This window comes from Centroberyx affinis, unplaced genomic scaffold (genome assembly GCF_046629955.1).
Source record: "Centroberyx affinis isolate AG114_WGS23_722 - 3 ecotype Tasmania unplaced genomic scaffold, CSIRO-AGI_Caff_v1 ptg003959l_1, whole genome shotgun sequence".
NCBI classification, from domain to species: Eukaryota; Metazoa; Chordata; class Actinopteri; order Beryciformes; family Berycidae; genus Centroberyx; species Centroberyx affinis.
Window position 1 is genome coordinate 230,001 of NW_027281781.1, and position 20,356 is coordinate 250,356.

At 43.0% G+C, this 20,356-nt stretch overlaps 1 protein-coding gene across 1 annotated transcript in view; it reads left to right on the forward strand.

Annotated features, from left to right (window-relative positions):
- The window catches only part of zswim5 (zinc finger, SWIM-type containing 5), a 56,738-nt gene extending 50,445 nt beyond the window's left edge, over nt 1-6,293 (forward strand). Inside the window, 8 exon segments of the mRNA XM_071541860.1 lie at nt 82-233; nt 700-733; nt 736-801; nt 1,224-1,359; nt 1,637-1,794; nt 2,318-2,481; nt 3,158-3,239; nt 3,388-6,293. Coding sequence (XP_071397961.1) covers nt 82-233; nt 700-733; nt 736-801; nt 1,224-1,359; nt 1,637-1,794; nt 2,318-2,481; nt 3,158-3,239; nt 3,388-4,250 — 1,655 coding nt within the window. The 3' untranslated portion in view covers nt 4,251-6,293.
- Nucleotides 6,294-20,356: the final 14,063 nt, after the last annotated feature.

The following is a 20,356-nucleotide window of genomic DNA, read 5'->3' on the forward strand; positions in this document are numbered from 1 at the left end:
AATGATTGAAGCAGAATTAATCCTTTGCAAAACGCATTCTAACCAGTCTTTCTTTCCTTCTTTCCCTCCTCCCTCTCTCAGAAGGCGACCCCAGGCCGCCCGTCTACCACCACGTCCCGGTGTGGGGCAGCGCGGACGGAGGGGAGTCCTACCTGGCTCTCGCCCTGGAGGTGGCGCTGATGGGTATGGGCCAGCAGAGGATGATGCCCGAGGGCCTGTACGCTCAGGATAAGGTACGGGAGCCCCTAAAATATGCAAGGTGTTACACCAATGAATGATCATTTCATTCGAGTGTGATCTCAGTTACCATCACTTGGTTTCATTTGCATGTGAGAAGGCGTTTACGGGAGTTTCATAGTTGAAGTGAACTGATAATACAACTTTTACTTAAAAGACGCAGCACTTGAAGTCACTTTGAATTGGACTGAATCGATTTCTGCTTTGTTAAAAGATACTGACATTATTGATGCAAATTCCTGAAATAAGTGTACTGCATTGGAAACAAGATTTTTAGACTGCATATGTCTTCATCTCACAAGTCTTGTGGAGTTTCTTGTCTTCTCCAGGATTTTTTCTCTCTCTCTTATGTTTGATTTACGCTATTTTGTCGTAATTTTGATGTACAAATAAACCAAACGGATCATTTAGTGTCAGATGATGGCCCTGGATGCTAATATCTGTGTTGTGAACATGGTCTAGGTGTGTCGTAACGAGGAGCAGATCGTCGCCAAGCTGCAGAGCTGGAGCTGGACGATCTCCTGGTTCAGACGCTCCGGAAACAGGCCATACAGCTGCTAGAAGGTACGGCACCCGTTCTATCTTTTCACATTGTCGTCTCCTCATCCCCTCTTCAGAGCTCTTCAAGTGGAAACCGGACTGTTTACCCCCCCTGAGAACTTTCCTGAGCTGAAAAACAACATTAAAAAAAACAAAAACGAAAGGGAATAACATTTATTTTCAAGTCACGAAAAGCGCTCCGGCTTAGTTATGTTAAGTCATGGAAAGGTTGTGGAATTTTACATCAGGCCACGGCGGGAACTCTTCTTGAATCTTGTTGGGAAATAATCTAGATGCATGCATTTGAAGCCTCAGTTTGGAAGGTAGTGCTGCATAGTAATTTGTTCCGTTTGCTTTTTTAAGTAAGTACTCCTGTGTCTCTCGTGCTTTCCTCAGAAGAAAGACAAGCTTCACATTGTCTCTTGTCTCTCTCTCTCTCCGTCTAGCCGGTCCGTTCAGCGGTCTGGGCGAGGTCATCCACAGGGAGAGCGTTCCCATGCACACCTTCGCCAAGTACCTCTTCTCTGCACTGCTGCCACACGATGCGGACCTGGCGTATAAAGTGGCACTCCGCGCCATGAGGTCAGCTTGCTTATTCACTTCAATAACCATCAATATACCATTGTTAAATCAATTGCGATATCTTGGTATGATTACTGTAAGCAAATGAGACCGTGGTGGAGATGATTGGTAGCCTCTATCTCACACCTTACTGCGAGCGTTTCCCAAACCGAAGACTACATTTCCCATAAGCCTTCCCTCGGCTTTACCGAAGAGAATTGCCGTTGGCCAGCAACTCTGAAAGCTTTAGCTCGACAATGATGCAAGCGCAAACTGACATTGCCCCGTCTCGTGCCAGGCTGCCGGTGCTGGAGTCGTCGGCGGGCTCCGGGGACGTGGGCCACCCCCACCACGGCATCTCCATCGTTCCCAGCAGGTACCCGCGCTGGTTCACACTGGGACACCTGGAGTCGCAGCAGTGCGAGCTGGCCTCTACCATGCTCACCGCTGCTAAAGGTAATACACATACACACCTTCCACATTCACTCATATCAATTCACCATACAACTGGAAACAAAAGACAATTTTGCAGATGCACACACACACATAAGCATCTAAATTGAGACAAATACACACAAAAACAGACACCTACTTCGTATGTCCTCTGCTCAAGTGCAGGACATGGTGTTAGAAAATAAAACACATTTTATTGAAAAAATCAAAGATTCTTTGTGTTGCCACAAAGCAGTTTGAGCTTTTCACATTTGGCTTCAAAGAGCACTCTAGCTGAAGTGAGAGATTTTCTGCAGAGTAAACAAAGGCAATCTGACTTCATCTGTGTTTGCTCAAATAAGATGCAATTTTTACCAGATAACTTTAACATTCTGAATGCATTTGGTAGACAGAAACCATATTTGTCTCTAGAAAATAGCTGTTGGTTAAACAGTATTGGAACAACGTTGTATGTCGGTAAACTGTGAGAGCTAGACAGTGTGAATTTTGATTAGATCCTTACTTTGCGCTCTCTCTTGCTCCTCAGGTGACATGCTGCGGTTGCGCACAGTGCTGGAGGCAATCCAGAAAAACATCCACTCCTCCTCCCTCATCTTCAAACTGGCCCAGGACGCCTTTAAGATCGCCACACCCGCAGACAGCCCTCCTGATATAACCCTGCTCAACGTGGCACTGGAGCTAGGACTGCAGGTACTGTGTCTCTGTGTGTGTGTGTGTGTGTGTGAGGGAAAGGGAGCGGTAATGTAAGCACGCCCGAGTCGATCTCATACAGTACGCCCGCAATTTTCATAAACCACCGCACCGCAAAGAATCACGGCACTTGTTACCAAGCAAAACATGGCAACCGTTTTCTTGAACTTGTAATTTTCGCAAGTCCCCACAACCTCAGTACAAATTAACAGAGAAAACATCACACAGTGTCTCGCCGTTGTTGAGGAGACGAAACCACATAATTAAGCCTTTTCGGTCACAGTAAACAGAGAAACTCTTCAGATTATGGAGGCAACAGAGTCGTCGAGGGTTCACCTACCTCTTTTTCTCAGTGTCAGCTGAATGCCTATCAGCCCGACTGCTATTAAAACACTTAAAATGCAAGGATCACAGTATACACACAGAAAAGTCAATATGTCTTCTGTATAATTCTGACACATGCCATGTTACCTTGTTTGTGAAAGGCAGAGGTAAGCGAGAAAACGTAACTTTCTAGCTGATTCCAAAGCTGCTAATTAAAACACAGAGGATTTCTCCAGATGTGAGCGTCGGTTTCTCATTTACATTTTGCAAAGTGTCACATCTGCTTTTGTTGTGCACACTCACCTCCTCTGCTACCAATGCTAAACCTCTCCTTCTGCATGTGTTTGTGTAGGTAATGAGGATGACTCTGTCCACTCTGAACTGGAGAAGGAGAGAAATGGTTCGCTGGCTGGTGACCTGTGCCACTGAAGTCGGTACGTTAACGCCTTTTCTGTTCTCTGACAACACCAAGACCAAATTGGGAAATGATGCTTCCTAGGAATGAAGCACAAATCTCTTCTCTTCTCATGTACATCTTGACCCCAATAAATGCTAAACCCTCCTCTCTCCTCCCGTCCTCAGGTCTGCGGGCGCTGGTCAGCATTCTGCAGAGCTGGTACACCCTCTTCACGCCGACCGAGGCCACCAGCATCGTGGCGGCCACCGTCATGTCCCACAACACCATCCTGCACCTCAGCCTGGACTACCCGCAGCGCGAGGAGCTGGCCAGCTGCGCCCGCACGCTGGCCCTGCAGTGCGCCATGAAGGACCCGCAGAACTGCGCGCTGTCGGCCCTCACGCTCTGCGAGAAGGACCACATCGCCTTCGAGACGGCGTACCAGATCGTGATCGACGCGGCGTCCACGGGCATGACCTACTCGCAGCGGTTCACCATAGCGCGGTACATGGAGCACCGCGGGTACCCGCTGCGGTCGTTCAAGCTGGCCTCGCTCGCCATGACCCACCTCAACCTGGCGTACAACCAGGACACGCACCCGGCCATCAACGACGTGCTCTGGGCCTGCGCGCTCAGCCACTCCCTGGGCAAGAACGAGCTGGCGGCCATCATCCCGCTGGTGGTGAAGAGCGTGCACTGCGCCACGGTGCTGTCCGACATCCTGCGGCGGTGCACCATGACGGCGCCGGGCCTCGCCGGCATCCCCGGCAGGCGGAACTCTGGGAAGCTGATGTCGACGGACAAGGCGCCGCTGCGGCAGCTGCTGGACGCCACGATCTCGGCGTACATCAACACCACGCACTCTCGGCTGACGCACATCAGCCCGCGGCACTACGGGGAGTTCATCGAGTTCCTGAGCAAAGCGCGGGAGACGTTCCTCCTGGCGCAGGACGGGCACATTCAGTTCGCCCAGTTCATAGACAACCTGAAACAGATCTACAAGGGCAAGAAGAAACTCATGATGCTGGTCAGGGAGCGCTTCGGCTGACCGCTAACCCCCTCACCCCCCCCACCCCCCCTCACAGGGACCTTCTTCTAGGGAACTAGTTTGACTTATTTGTTTCTATTTAAGGTTTTTTGGATTTCTCGTATTTTTACTTTTCCACGTCGAGCCATTTGTCGACTGAGTCTTAAGTTTTTTTTTGTCCCATTTTCGTTGTTTTGTTTCTCAAATGTGAACCAGGAAGCGTTCACAGTACATTGCTCTACTTCTTTAAGACTGCAAAAAGGGGGGGAAATGGCTTAATATTTCAAAGAAACAACAAAATCAAAGCATTTTTTCTTTCTACCCCCCTCCGACTAATGTTGAATCTAGTATAAAAAAGTCAAAAGATTGTGATGTGGAAAAAAAAAAAAAAGAGGAGAAACTTTTGAGGTGGCACATATATAAAAACCAAATGATTTTGTTGTATGGGGTACTTACTTTGAGCCACGGGATGCTTTCAGCTGGGGGTGGAGAAGAAGTGGTGTTCGAGGAGGAAGAAACATGTCATTCCAAAAAAAAAGAAAGAAAAGAAAACAGAGGTCGCAAAACACACATAGTGTTACCGTCATACCTCGACTGTATTATTCGTCAGCTTTAACGTCTCTATCAGAAACGGCCTCTTGTTTCATTCAGGGCATCGTAGAGTAGAGGAGGCGGAATACGGAACTACATGTGTGTGTGTGTGTGTGTGTGTGTGTGTGGTCTCTCTGTAGAAGTCACCAGACGACACGCAGGTTTATAGACGAAGGACCGCGTCGCTTCACAGAGTGCATGTCTTCGAGTACAGGAGCCCGAGAGGAACATTCTTCAGGCTCGGGGTAGAGTTAGCCGAGGCTATACGTGCACATACATGTCAATATATATATCTGTATGTCCTCCTATAAGCTTATTAACACTGACATAATACGACTGTGATGAGCGGTGGGGCTCGCAGTATTCCCATCTCCGGAGATACCACTGCACTGCTGTCTAGCTACTTGTGGCCAAAACCTGCTAGCAAAAATCTATCTATCTAAAAAACTTCTAAGACTCCCGACGATTCAGTTTCCACCCGCTAGATCGCGATTTTAGCCGACAAGCAATATTAGCCAAGTCTCTCGCTTACCTTTTTCGTTTGCCTGGCAGCGTTCATTTCTTCTTATATTCTGTCAGGAACTTGTTGAATTTCACGCAAACTCCCGTTAGCTGCGAATGCTAATGGTTCTCACGATTACGGACTGTGAAGATGAGTGGCCTTGTCTTACGCTACAGATTACAAATAGAAACGAAAACAAAAAAAATACTGTATATTTTATGGTTCAACACGACTTAACGATGCATACTTTGAGACCACATGCCTTGGCACGGGATGTATTTTTATGTCTTTCGTTTTTACGGAGGGTGTTCATGCGTGTGTCCTCCGTTTTCTTACCCAGTGGCAAAGTGTTTTTTTTTTTTTGTTTTTTTTTTTTCTGATAATGGCAGTATACAGTACAGCAAGAGCTTGAATCTTTTAGCGGTAGGACTAAATGTCATCGTACAAGCACTTCACACATATACCTCCTCAGTACGTTCCTGCCTGCTTCAGCATTTATTTATTGATCGCTTAGAGACTTTCGTACGACTGAGTAGGAAGCACAGACACGCAAAAAAAAACAAAAAAACGGAACCGGGTTCTATTTTTAGACGCAACGGAGTCGGCAGTTCAGTTTCGGCGGCAAGAACAGAAAAAAAGAAAGTTCTCGGGAACGGGGGGGGAACCATTTTCACGTCTGCTTTTTTTTTTTTTTTGTTTTTTTTTTACATTCCACGAGAGCTACCTTCACCCAGCCTGGGGTAGTCGCTCCCGACTCCGGGCCTTTTTGTTTTTTGAATCGGAAGAAACGCGAATAGAAGAATGAAAAAAGGAAAAAAGCGAGCAAAAGAAAGAAGAGAAAAGAGAGGCTAAACTCAGTTCTCAGGGAAATCACTTAAAGAAACAAAACAAAAAGTAGTAGCATTAAGCATTTAAGATATTGTAAATATTAAAGTGTCAATTCAGAAAATTGTAAAGTTATAATTATTTATGATCAGTATGTTATTTTTTTTTTCTTTGTATCGTTTTTTTTGTTGTTTTTTTTGGGCGGGGGGGGGGGGTGTACTTGAATTGTTTTCCGGGCGGGGAATGTGACGACGTTTTTTGTAAGAGCAAAGACTTCAAGGCATTTCTCAGGTGCTCCTGTGTACATTTCTTTCAGTTTTGTTTTTTGCTATTATAACTATTATGATTTGTATGTTCGTTTTTTTTGTGATTTTTAGTTTTGCAAAAAAAAAAAAAAAAAAAAAGATGTTTTCTAAAAGGAAGCATGTTATTTGGAGTCGAGGAAAATACGGAAGGCATTCATTTTTGTAAACGGATACAAAACCTGACTATGCAGAACCACTTGATGGTCGTGTCGCCTCTTAAAGATTCCCCCTTCCCCCACGCAAACACAGACCTAGAAGGGAGCAACTAAAGAGAGGGGACGGAACCACTATTTAAGAGGAGGGGGGAGCAGACGAAGACGAGCATGCTTGTATTCGGACAATGCGCAGTAGCCAGCCTGCATACGCTGCAACATTTAGCGAAAAGAAAGAAAAAAAAAAAAAGTTTGAAAACGGTGGAAGATGCCTTTTTTTTTTTTTTTGGACCGATCAATGTACAAAGTTTGTTTTTTTTGCTTTACTTCTTTCAGTTGTCATTTTTTTAAATCAGGACTCAAGCCTTTAGTGTCTTCTCAAAGTCGAGAAAAAGTGTCGCGTCATGTCGCGGCAACGCAAATGACAGAGAACAACAATAAGCAAAAGGTCAGAAAAATCGGAGACGGCGGCGGCGTGCCACGTGCGAACAAAAGAGACTCGTGCTCGCGTCCCCGTTTCAGTTCGCGAAACCCCCCCACTCCACCGCTTTCTCTCAACTTCCCTTTAGCCCATACAGCCGGCCGGGTTCGCCTTTCTCTATCCGGCCATTTCTCTTTTCCTCACGTTCTGTCGTCCATCGCCTCTTTCCCTCTCACCTAGGAGGATTTTTTTTCGGTTTTTTTTTACGCGATGCATCGGCTTCTGTTTTTGTCCGAACTCAATCGCACTCCGGTATCATCGGTGCCCTGCAGGAACCTTGTATCTCTCCCAAAACAACGCAAGGAAAAACTGGTTTTCTCCGTGACGTCCATGTATCTTTTTTTGGACGTTTTGCGACATTGTCGAAGGTTTGGCTCGATCCCAGTGTCGCGAAACGTTTTCCTCGCCTGGGTAGATGAGGTTTGTTAGTTCGGAGTTGCAAGGTTTCCGCAGGATGAGATGAGACAAAATTGGGGTTTTTTTTCCATATATGAGAGACATTGTTTTACCCGCTGCTTAAGTTGGAAGGTACAGCCGGCTGCCTGGATGCGATGCATTGTACAGCATTATGTTCAACTGACAGCATTACAGCAACAAACTCCTCCCTCTGACTTCTTTCTCTTTCTCTCTCTCTCTGTGTTGTATCAACCAGTTCCTCAGTTTTTTCCTTGTTTTTCTTTTAGGAGAGAGTAATATTTGCTGGTAGAGATTGTTCACTAGTTCACCTACTGTTTCCCATTCTGTTTTATTTCTCGATTTTCTTTTTTTATTCTTTCTAACTTAAGGGAAAATTGAAAGTGTTTGTTGCCTCTTTGTGCTACTGATTATAAAAAAAAAAAAGGTATTTCCAGTATTTGTTGCCACAGAAGTATGATAGCTCATCATCAACACTTGTTTTTGTTTTTTTTTTATTTGTAATTTTTTGTGCGACTTCTTGAGCTACTGTCTATAAAGCGAGAATTTATTACTATTTATGTAACGCTACTACCATTTTATATTGATTTGTGTTGGAATCTCAGTGCTTTTCTATGAATAAAGTGTGAAACACGTTACGCCTGCTTCTGTTTTAATACTTACTAGTACTAATACTAGTATTAATAATTTCTATACTTGCTTTAATACTTAAATACAGTGGTTTTCAATGTGTAGTATGGCATATCTCCAGAAGGCATATGAGTGAAATGATCTATTAGGTTTATTAGGCCTGCTAATATGTACGCTAACATTTTAACACGATGTATATGTATAGTGGTTGGCATGAGCTAGATTTGCATCATCTGAAAAGCATGATAGTGCACTAAATACTGGACTGCCCTCTTCAATTCAGACCACAGGTTTTCAATAGGGTTCATGTCCGGAGACTGTGATGGCCATTGCAAAACCTTTATTTTGTGTTCCTGCAACCATTTCTGTGATGATTTGGATGTATATTTGGGGTCATTGTCTGGTAGAAAGGTCAAAGTCTCAACCTCCTGGCAGAGGCAACCAGGTTTTGGGCTAAAATATCCTGATACTTAGTGGAATTCATTATGCCATCGATCTTAACAAGAGCCTCTGGACCACTAGCAGCAAAACAGATTGAAAAAGAGCTTGTTGACATGGAAGAGGCATCTAACTGTTGATTTTGAAACTTGATGACCTCAGGATTCCACTAAACTGTACAGCAGTGAATCTGTGATCCTTGGGTTCTTCTTTGCCTCCCTCACCATCTTCCTCACTGTTCATGAGGACAATATGCACATGTGTCCTCTTCCTGGTGAATTTGCAACTGTTCCGGATTTCTTGTTGATTGTTGCCCTGACTGTGCTAAGTGGTATTTCCGTTACCTGATTTGTATAGGTGAACAACTATCAGTCTCCTCTGAGTTGAAAGCTCTTTGGTTTTCCACAAAGTGATGGATGACAAAGGGATTTTACATGTATGCAACCACATATTTTTACCCCAGTGATACAGGAAATGATGAAAGGCAGCAATACAGTTTTTGGAGACTGAGATCAATTTAAAAAATAATATATAATTTCAGATGCCACTTTCTTTGGTTTTATTTTAAACATTCTTTATGGGTTCCAATAATTTTGAACCCTATGTTTTTGAGATGAATGCTATTACTCAAAAAAAATTATAATTTTAATTAGAGTGAAAGTAAGTAGTTTCCCCAAGGGTTTGAGCAGAAAAATGTAATCAATGTGAGTAGCCTATTGTTTATTTCATACAATCATTTTTGCTCATTTTTATGAAGGGTGACAATAATTCAGAAGTTGACTGCATGCATCATGCAATTCCTGTATGATAATTTCTTAATTTTACAATGCATCAGTTCACAGTAAATGAAAAAAAAAATGACTGACATTGACTGACTGATTGCAATGCAACGCTGAATTTATTTGTTGCAGTGGGATTTCAGGCCCTCTCTGTTTCCTCAGCTGCACAGCAGTGGCAGTGGCAGTGGCAGTAGCAGTGGCAGAAGCAGCAGAGTGTTGTAAACAGCAGGCAGAAGAAGCATCGGACTCTGTTCTTCTTCTTCTTCTCAGGACCTTCAGTATGGAGGGCCAGAGGAACCACAGGACCATCAGAAGGGAGGCTCAGAGGAACCACAGGAGCTTCAGTAGGGAGGCTCCGAGGAACCAGAGGAGCTCCAGAGGAGTCCATGGATGTTTTTTTTACTGGATGACAAATCAACACTGCAGAAAAAGCGACGCAAAGACACTCAACACAGTTGATTCTGGCACAAATGACGGTGTTCAGGGAAACTGTTTCTGTGGAAAGGAATGGGCTTATTGTTGAGTCACTGACAGTAGAATTCAGCTTATGACACACAGATTCTGGTTGGTTCTGTTTGGTTCCAGAGATGAGCAGGGAAAATAAATGTGTGGGCAAATATAATGATCAAGATCGATCAAGAAGTTGCCTTTACATTGTTACAAGTCTTTTTGCAAGGCAACACTTGAATAGATGTTAACCTTGTGTTTTGACTTTGTTAGTTAGTATTGGGAGAGTTGCCTACATTGCCCCAAAAAACTGCCAGGTGTATCAGCACCTTTAGAACTGCACATTTTGGTCAACATTGTAGGATTACACAGCCCAAGTAGATGGATAAACATTCTCACATTGTCTACATGGTAGCTTCTAATGCTATGGTATTATGCTGCAAGTCTCACTTCAATTCCTGTTGGCCGACACGTTGCCCTGTCATCATCTTCTCCAAAATGTTGCTTGTTGTATCACAACCTTTGGGTCCAAGATACGCAAGCAACATTTTGAAGCTGTGGAGAAGGGAAGTATTGCTTACAGCAGGGATGGGACTGGCAAGCGGGACAAAATCAATGTAGAAACCACACTGGCTATAAGGAATAGGAGAATAATGAAAAAATACTTGTATACTTTACATTGCCTCACAACACTTCCCGTGTATCATGGCCTTTATTCCTCCCTCTAACACGTTACACTGAGTAGATGGTCTCATTCATTAAAAAGTAACTTTTACTTTGAGTATATTTTAAATGAGCTACTTTTCATTTTAACTGAGTAGGTTGTTTACACCAGTGATTTCCCTTCTGCTTAAGTCAGATCTCAGCAGTGTAACAGAACATCTATAGTCAAACTATGAATCAGCAAGTTGTGAAATCAGCTATATCTCACTGATAGTAGAGAAATCAGGCTGCATTCTGAAGCTGTTTGCCTTTGATGTTTTGAGTTCATCTGATCTGATTTCCGCAGGGTAGGCTATAGCTCGGTTCTCACCATTGGCACCAATATAAAAAAAGACAACTTTCTGTCACCCATAACTCTGTCTGTGATGCAATTTTGTGTCTCAACATAATGTCTAACACAACACAGGTGCTGTCACTGACATATCTTTCTGTTTCTGCCGTCAGACGACTGCGCAAGTGACTGTGATGGAGGGTCACAAAATGCTAACTGGCTAACCAAGGCTAACGCTAATTTCTGTACTGGTAGCATTTTGTGACCCGATCAGAACAGCCTTATTTTGATCTCGACCACCATGCATTTTTTCAAATTTCCAGTGGGTTTTGAAAGGGTTTCATAAGCACCAAGGGTCGTAGAGTTTATTCAACCCATAGAGCAGCATATAATCTTAAATTACAACATGAAATTATCACAACAATATGTTTGTGTGTTAGAGAGATGAGTGAGATACAGTATATACAGTCAACTCCAGAAATATTGGCACCCTTCATGAAAATGAAGAATGATGCATCTTCTTGCACAATACGTCTTTGTATTCCTTTGAGCTTGTGTGACAAAATCCTGCATTTTCACCCATACAGCCGCCCAGCACCGGTGCCAAACGAACCGCGTAGAGAATGATATAGCTCCATCAATCTTCCACTCATTTGTCTCTAATCAGAATATTTTTCATCCCTCTATCCCTCCTTCACCGCTTCATTCTCATTCATTAGAGATTTCTGCAGAGCCATATAACTAGACAATCAGGCTATCAAGAAGTGCTAAGTGTGCTCGTGAGGCAGTGTGTGTGTGTGTGTGTGTGTGTGTGTGTGTGTGTGTGTGTGTGTGTGTGTGTGTGTGTGAGTGTGTTCATTACAGTATGTGTGTGTGTGTGTGTGATTGGTTCATGGTAAATGAGCTGATTTATATTAATTATCCAGACAGATAGAAGGAGAAGTGATTGCTATATGCTCTCTCTCTTTTTCTCTCTCTCTCTCTCTCTCTCACACACACACACACACACACACTCATATGGCCTGTGGATGGAATTTGAATTGGATTCTGGGAGTAGCCGCTTATGCAAGCATACATAAGTACACACATGCACACACACACAAACACACTGACACAATTCAGCCAGCCAGCATGGAGCTTTCACCAATTACTCTCATGTCTCTAGTCTACATGTCACTCCGGCTAAATCAACTGTTACACAGGCAAATGCACACACACACACACACACACACAACACACACACACAACACACAAAACACACACACCGATCCCTTCTCTTGGGTGAATGAACTAAGGCTGTTCCCTGTCCCAAACAAAGCGACGCAGCCCATCTGTGATGAGTTCCCCGCCACACACACACACACACACACACACACTGTGCGCACACAGTTTGTTTGTAGAGACGGCTCCGTGGAGTATTGCGCCTAGTGTTAACACAACCCCGACATGCTGGTCCTGCTAGTGTTAACATACTGGAACAGATTGGTCCTCTGTGTGTGTGTGTGTGTGTGTGTGTGTGTGTGTTTTCTGTGGCTCAGTGTCCTGGGATGTGTGTGTGCATGTACATTTACTCACTAAAAGTCACTTCCCAAAGCGTCAGACTTAAGCATGCTAGCACAGTAACTGTACAGTATAAGCAGATTAGTTCTTTCCTGAGTGGAAGATTTAGTGGCATTTCCTCTGGACCATTTGCAAACTGAAACGTGAGAATATATGATATTTAGTTGATTTATCCGCTAATCACATTTCAAAGGCTTCACTTCACACTACACAATCGATTGTAGGCATTAGATTGTAGTGAGCGTACTGGGCAGCTCCCAAGTGTGAGTGTGTGTTGTGTGTCAACCTCACTCCCCAAATAGTAGTGGTAACAGCAGTAGTAGCAGTAGTAGTAGTAGTAGTAGTCGTAATAATAGTAGTAGTAGTAGTCTTTAAATATTCTAATACACTAACTTATGATGATACAGCCACATAGGTGTCTTATAGACAGGAGAAACAGCATGAATAACATTCCAGGAGGTTATGGTTGACATATATTGGACAGTCATCCTTCTAAATACATATGTATATATATTTGGACGGAAACCCAGCCTATGTGACATCAATAATTGGAGGAAAACCTGCGGAAGATGGTGTCCTGGTTTTCTCTTAACGATGAAACCGGTGACATAATTAAAGACAGAAGCAGCTCCCAGGCTGGAGCTAAGAGACTGAAGTCACCTGCAGAGGGACACTGTGATGATGAGATGTCCAAGGAGAAGAAGATGAGGAGGAGGAGGCAAGGCTGAGACTCACTTGGTAATTTCATGTTTTCTTGCTCACCTACAAATATACGTTCCTATGTGCAGGGACAATGGCGCTAATGAGAAGAAAACCAAGTAACAACAGTAGGCATCCAGAGATCCAACAGTGGTGAGAAGACAACATCAAGTCCCACCAAAATCACATGGAGAGAGACAGGCTCAGTCAAGCTGCCTAAAACCTAAGAAGGCAACAAAAAATAACAACTAAACCCATTCAACCAGTGATGGATGCAGTCCTCTATCATCCAGTGATGGTTGCTGCACCCTATCAACCAGTGATGGATGCTACGCTCTATCCAGCAGCAATGGATGTTGCACTTTATCATCCAGCAATGAGTGCTGCACTCTATCAGCCACTGATGAATGCTGCACTATCAGCCAATGAGGGATGCTGCCTGCACTCTACAAACCATTGATGGATTTTGTGCTCTATCAACCAGTGTTGGAGTTTGCTGTCTATCAGCCAATGATGAGTGCAGCGCACAATCAACCAGTTTGTATGCTGCGCTCTATCAACCAGCGATAGATTTGTGCTCTATCAGCCAATGATGGATGCTATGCTCTATCAAGCAGTGAGGGATTTTGCATTCTATCATCCAGTGATGCATTGCTCTATCAGTAAGTGATGGATGGTGGAATATTGTGTTCTATTCAGTGATGGATGCTGCGTTTCATCAGGCAGCAACGCACGCTGCCCTCTAAGATTTAAATGAGTTAAAAGTAAAGACGATCCATTCTTTAAATGTCGATGAGCTTGTCAAAATGCTCTGCGAATAGAGATCGAAATCTTTCAGCTTTGTTCCGGCATTGTGCTTGTGACATGGCTGGAGAGATGGGATGTGACATAATACAATACAGATCAACAGTGAAACTGCAGCCTCATCTTTTCATCGTCCATTCAGCATGACACAGCTAGCAAGGAGACGAGTTTCTCCTCCTGTTTGTCCTGTTGGACACAAACTCCAGTGGGCAGCCTGTGTTTTCAGATCAGCCAGTCAATCGCTGCATCACCTCCAGTCAATCGTTAGATGATTTGGGGGAAAAGAGGGAACAAACTGGGGAAAATATGTACTGTACTCAAGTTCATCAACCATCCAATCGTACTGATCCTAGCATGGTTACAAGCTAAATTGCCATGAATTCAAACATTGCTCAGCAGCCCTCCTCTGTTTTCACATGCTCAGTTAGTTTCCATTATGACTTTTGCATGTGTCACATAGATGTTGAAGGGTTGCATGCGGTAGACCTAGCTTCCTTATTCAAGTCAAGGACAGTTTGTGAACAAACTAGAGGGTAGTAATACTTTTAGAATTTGTGAGCTATATGAATTTAATACATAAGGGGATTGATATTGGTGAGTTGGGTTTGAAAGAGTTGTCTATAGAGGGTTTTAGAGGCTTTGCAATTGTGCCATGAAACTCCTAGCAACCATGTCTGGTGCCATCATGGAGGTCCAGTGGAGAATTGACTGTGTTGCAATACTGGCTAAATATATAACTACCAGGCTAGAGAAAGAGGAGTACGGAACGTGAATAGTCTGATATGGTAGGTTTGTAGCCAACTTTAGGTTAGTGTGACAGAGGGCACTGGCTTATCTTTAGCCCCTTTGGTACTAGTCTTGATTTGGGGAAAAGCTTGAGAAGAGTAATGCTAGCTTCTACTAGATACGTTAGCTAGTGCGCAAATCATGTGTTTACAACAAGATTAGCTGGCTAGATACTATTAGCTAGCTAACAAGCTGACATTATCCAAACACTAAACTGATCAGATGTATCAGTGGCAACATGATTGGTTCCCAGTCAAAACCAGCACAGAAATTCTGTTTAGACGTCTGAGTTGTATAATTAGAAATGCAATCTGCCGTTCACAGCCATGTTGCCCAAGAGTGACCTCCATTATGGCTGGCAGACAATGCGTTAAGTCACATGAAATCTGACCAATAACACTAAAGCTGATACATGTAGCATTTAGTGTTTCTCAAGATTAAGACCACATTTCCCATAAACGCTGTTGCTTCCAGTCACAAAAAGGATGTTGCTTGGAGTCGCTCTGTTTGTTTTTAAGAGCAAGAGGGATATGAGCCAGTAACAGCACTTAATAACAGCCAATATGCATTCAGACAAGGTAAACTAGTGAAGTTGAAATGATGCAGTTAGAATAGTGGAACTGGAATAAAGCTGTGTATTACTTGCAAAGTAAAAATGGTCCCTCTTTTGTGCCATAAAGCAATTTCCCTTTGTGCTGCAAAGCAATCCAGCAGATTTCTGGCAAAATCCAACATGTTGGCACACAATTTAAAAGGCATCGTAGAGGTAGAGGCTGCCAAGCTTTTCAGCCACACCACTTGTTTACGCCTAATCACACAAATTTCTCAAAATGAATTTCTCAATATGAACATAGCACCTTTAATTAGGCAGTAACGATAGGTCGGTGTTCCACTTTAAAATAGACTCATTTGTCAGAAATGTTTTCCTTCTGCAGGGACGAGGAGGAGAAACGGGCTCCAAATCAACATGGAGGGTGTGGTGGGATAGGAAGTCACCATGAAGGAAGACGGATGGTCACAGCTGTCGGCAGCTGCATTAGTGTAAAGCCTTGAGACTAAAGCCAGAGAGTTGGAGCTGCTCCCTCCACCTCCCTCCATCCCCACTATGGTAATAATACCTATCAATCTCTGTCACTGTGGCCTGTGAGTGTGTGTGTGTGTGCGTGCCTGTGTTTATTCATGCATGTGGTCATTGATAGATAATGTGTGCGTGTGTGTGTTTGTGTGTGTGTGTGTGTGTGGTCACTGATAAAGCGCTGATAGTGTCCATCCATGGCAGATGATGTACAGCCCGCTGTCTCTCCAGGCAGATTGGATTTTCAGGCCTGCTGATTTGGTGAGAGATGGAGCCTGGACCTCCCTTGAACACACACATACACGCACACACACACACACACACACACAAACACACACATACACACCTGTTCAATCTATGTGCACAGTATAAGCACATAAAAGCCCAGACACACAAATACACACATGCGCACACAATTACTCTGTGTACCCAGAAGCGTGCACATGCACAGACACACACACACACACACATACTGTTCTCTTACCAAAGCATTTTAAAGAGACCATGTGGAAATTGATCTACATTTCTAAAGAGCAGAAATTCATTGTTGCCACTTTCTCTCTCTCCCTCCCTCACACACACACACACACACAGCCACTTTGTTCCCAGATGGCCCCCCTGACACACAGTTCCAGCCCTTTCAGTCCTACCTGTCGGCAATCAGCAGAGTGATTTTTGTTCATTTGTCTCTCCTATTTACACAGCGGGGCATCCACAACACAGAAGTCCTACCTCACTGCACAAGCCTTTGTGTGTGTCTGTGTGTATGTGTGTGTGTGAGTCTGAGTTCCTGTTATAGTAACAAAAGGAGATGAATGAGAGCCTGCTTGCGTTTGAGCTAGAATCACTTTTTCCCCATCATCACATTAACTCAGCTGAACCCAGTTGTTTCAGTGTTTTGTATATTTTAAAAGCAGTAATATTGCAGAATCAATATTTCATATAATTTCATATCCGAAGGTGTAAAAATCTCCCTTTCTTCACAGTTTCCCCTTTAAATTTGAAGTGGATTCAACAGGCAAATCAATAAGGGCTCACAGCCTTCACCTGGATTCACCTGCTCAGTTTATTTAATGGAAAAAGACCTAATATTTTGTATAATATACTGTGTATTTTTGGTAGCTGCCATAGTTCATAATCTACATGGGTTACAGTGACATTTGTGGTTTCATTGGCTTCACTCATGAGCTGCTGTTGCACCTCAATCCCCTCAATCTTTTGTTCTAATCCAGTATTATCTGAAAAAAACAAAACATGACAATGTAATTAATGTGATTAAAACTGAAAAAAACATTGACGGCAAATGGACTTGCTGCTGTAGCTGTGGGAAAACTGACTAATGAGGACCAGAGCCTTAAAAGAGACTTTGGCCATTGCAGGTTGAAGTGCAGCAGCCATATTAGGGCATCAGTCTGACTCCATGACCTTTACTTAACTACGGTGTAAGCCAGCTGATTTTCAGCATGTTTAGCATTTCAGCAGGTTGATCTTACAGAGAACCTTGTTACTGCAGCCAACACTTCTTAGTTCTAGAGAAGTGGCAGCTAGGGTTAGGATTTTAATGCAATATCAGATCAGTCAGTGTCGTCCACCTCTGCAATGACATTTAATTGTGAATTAATTCTTGATTTAAAGAGCTAAAGTATCCCAGAGTTTCCTCTACCACTGAATAAGTGCAGTGGGTCACTCTGCCTTAAAGGGCCGCTAACCCAGTTATTAAGAATTTCATTACTTTGGGTTTCAGTGGAGAGTTTTAGTGTCCCAAGATGGTCTAAATGCTGTTTCAGAGGTTTTTACACCCTGACGAGAATACAATTATGTGGGAAACACTGAATACTTGTCATTTTTTTAGCATGAAAATGGTCAAATTTAAAGATAATGATGGTTTCAGTGGAGAGTTTTAGTGTCCCATGATGGTCTAAATGCTGTTTCAGAGGCTTTCACACCCTGACAAGAATAAAATTCTGGACGAAACACTGAATACTTTTTTAGCATGACAATGGTCAAATTTAAAGATATTAAATATCAGCACAAAATATCAGCTATCAATGAATTCAGTCTAAAACATATGGGTCCAACCCTGGTGGCAGAAACATGGTGTCCATATAGTACAACCTGGCCCAGTAACTGTGGTGAGGAGAGAGTCCTTGAAATCATAAACACCCCCCTATCTGGTCACATGATGTTATGTTTTTTTTGCGGATTCCTCAACAAAAACATCAACAACAACAACTGGATTTACTAGGATCTGCTTATCTGACGTGCTTAGCCGCCTCACAGAGAAAAACACCATTTGGGATTAACAGATTTTTTTTTTTCCCTCCCCAATTCCTCGTGTAAAACGCTCCCATTATGATTACAGTAATAATGCTGGTGATTTCGTTTTAAGCCAAATTCTGTGTAATAAAATGAGGCTTTATTTTCACCCCCCAATTCTCCAAATTGTTACATTCACATGTAGACAGAAGAAATCGAGGTTTGTGATTGGATGCTGCACAGAAAAACAATCCTTTCCAACTCAACTAAAACCAAATCCGCACCCTCAGCTCTCTCATCTACCATCTCATTGGTGGTTGAGAGGCAACGCTATGGCAACAGTATAGTATGACAAATCCTGATTGGTCAAGATGATGCTCGACTCGAAATGTCCTGAAATGACCTTTAAACAAGAAAGAACAAGACCTACACGTCCGTTCAAGCAGTTCAAAACTAAAACACAGGTAGAACTTTTGGAATGTCCCAAGAGTTGGCTTTGCTAGAGTTACGTGGAATACATTTTGGGAAATCCTTGACCTTCCCTTTAAGAACTTTACCTCTAATCTTCCCTCTGCCTGCTCATATAAACTACTGGATCTAACCCAGGCAGCTCTTGGACTTGGTTCAATTAGATTAACTTGGAGGTGAACCTTTCATTATGGGCACGATCATTGAATTTCAGGGATGTCACCGTTTTTTTGACACTGATTTTCTTAACATTGCGGCAAAATTTCAAGTTCACTTCCTGGCACAAGAGAGAAGCCCTGCCCAATGGTCCAATGCATGAAGTGGCTCTGCTTCTGCTTTTGCCATGGATCGCTGGTTCTCACCCAGCAACCTATCATGAATAAATATATGCAAGACAGTAAACTTACACTGAATAATACATAGAGAAGCGTCTCAACCACTCAGAGACACTGCCTCTGCAGTCGGCTAGTATGCAATCACGTTGTCTCCTAGCGGAAGCTTTCAAAGTGTCCTTTTTTCTATATTCATCCAACAGCGTGAAAGCTCCAGTCAGCCAGAGGTTCAGCCAGGGAATCCAATCAACAATTCATTCTATTGTCCTGGGTCCCATCGGGGCTTATTACAATCTTAATGTGGGGGCCAACCAGCGAGTATTTTTGGGTCCTGATTCTTTGTTTGCAGATCACTTTTAAAGCTGAGCTGAGATCAACGCCCAGGGATCTCACATCGCAACTTCGCACTTTGGCGACTCCAAGTGGCAGCGGGAGGTAACTGTATGATATTTTTTTTGAAAGTTTACATCATCAAGTACATCATTACCCAGAAATCATGTAAATTGATGTCAGTCGACTGCACTCCTAATTTAAATCTCTTCTTCATCGGAACGCTCACTCACTTTTAGCAGACTGCTTTGTCTCTCAGTCTAGACCATTGTCCAGACCTGACACCAGAATGTAATTTGGGCAAATTGAGCAAATTTACAGCGTTTCAATCAGGGGGTTAGGGACACTGTTGCAGCCCCACTTTGTGATTTATGCTGATGAAATAAGTCTATTTTTATATAAAAAATGTTGCCTAGTGCAGCTTTAAAGCATAGATAGGGATAGGCCCCATATCTCGAACCCGTTAATTCGTTATGAGCTGAACTTAGATTCCTACATTTAAACTTAAGACTGCAGAGACTGTGTGACTCAGTTGTCTTTTGAATCTCTTCCTAAGACCTATTTCTACAGAAATGTTTCTTTCAACTACTGCTTCTTTGTTTTTTGCCACTGTCCTCTTTTCTTATGTAACCTTCTTCCTTTGTCTTTTGTTTGCCTTGATTTGGAAGCACATTCTTCTCGAGAAGTGTTATACAAATAAAGTTACTGTATTGTTACTATTAAAGTTATTATTGATTGAGACACCACATGGCTATTGTAAGGAGAGTGGAAACTTTTCCATACATCTTCAGATGGGACACGGTCTCATTTCTGTCCCAGTTCCAGACCCAGTATCTCTGTCCCATTTTCTGGACCAGGCCTCAGCCCCAAACCAGGTCCTGCACTCACATGTACAGCAGTGCGTATATGCGCCATCAAAGCAATTCAATTCAATTCAATTCAATTCAATTCAATTCAATGATCATTTACGTTACAAGAAACTAAAAATGAGTGCCAAGGAGTACAAAGTTCAAGGTTGTGCCTTTAGAGTATTCCTGTGACAATAGAACAATCATGTAAGAGAGAAAAGCTAGAAAAAGGAACAGAATAAGGGAAAGAGAGGGAGATGGATAGATGGAAGGGATTTTACCAGTGTAAAGAAGAATTAAGATCTTTCGGCGATGCCTATTGGCTGAGCTACCAGAGGAGAATATCTCTAAAGAGCAAAAATGTAAGCCAGATTTTCTGGTTGAGTGTCGCTCCTATACTGAAAAAAAAAA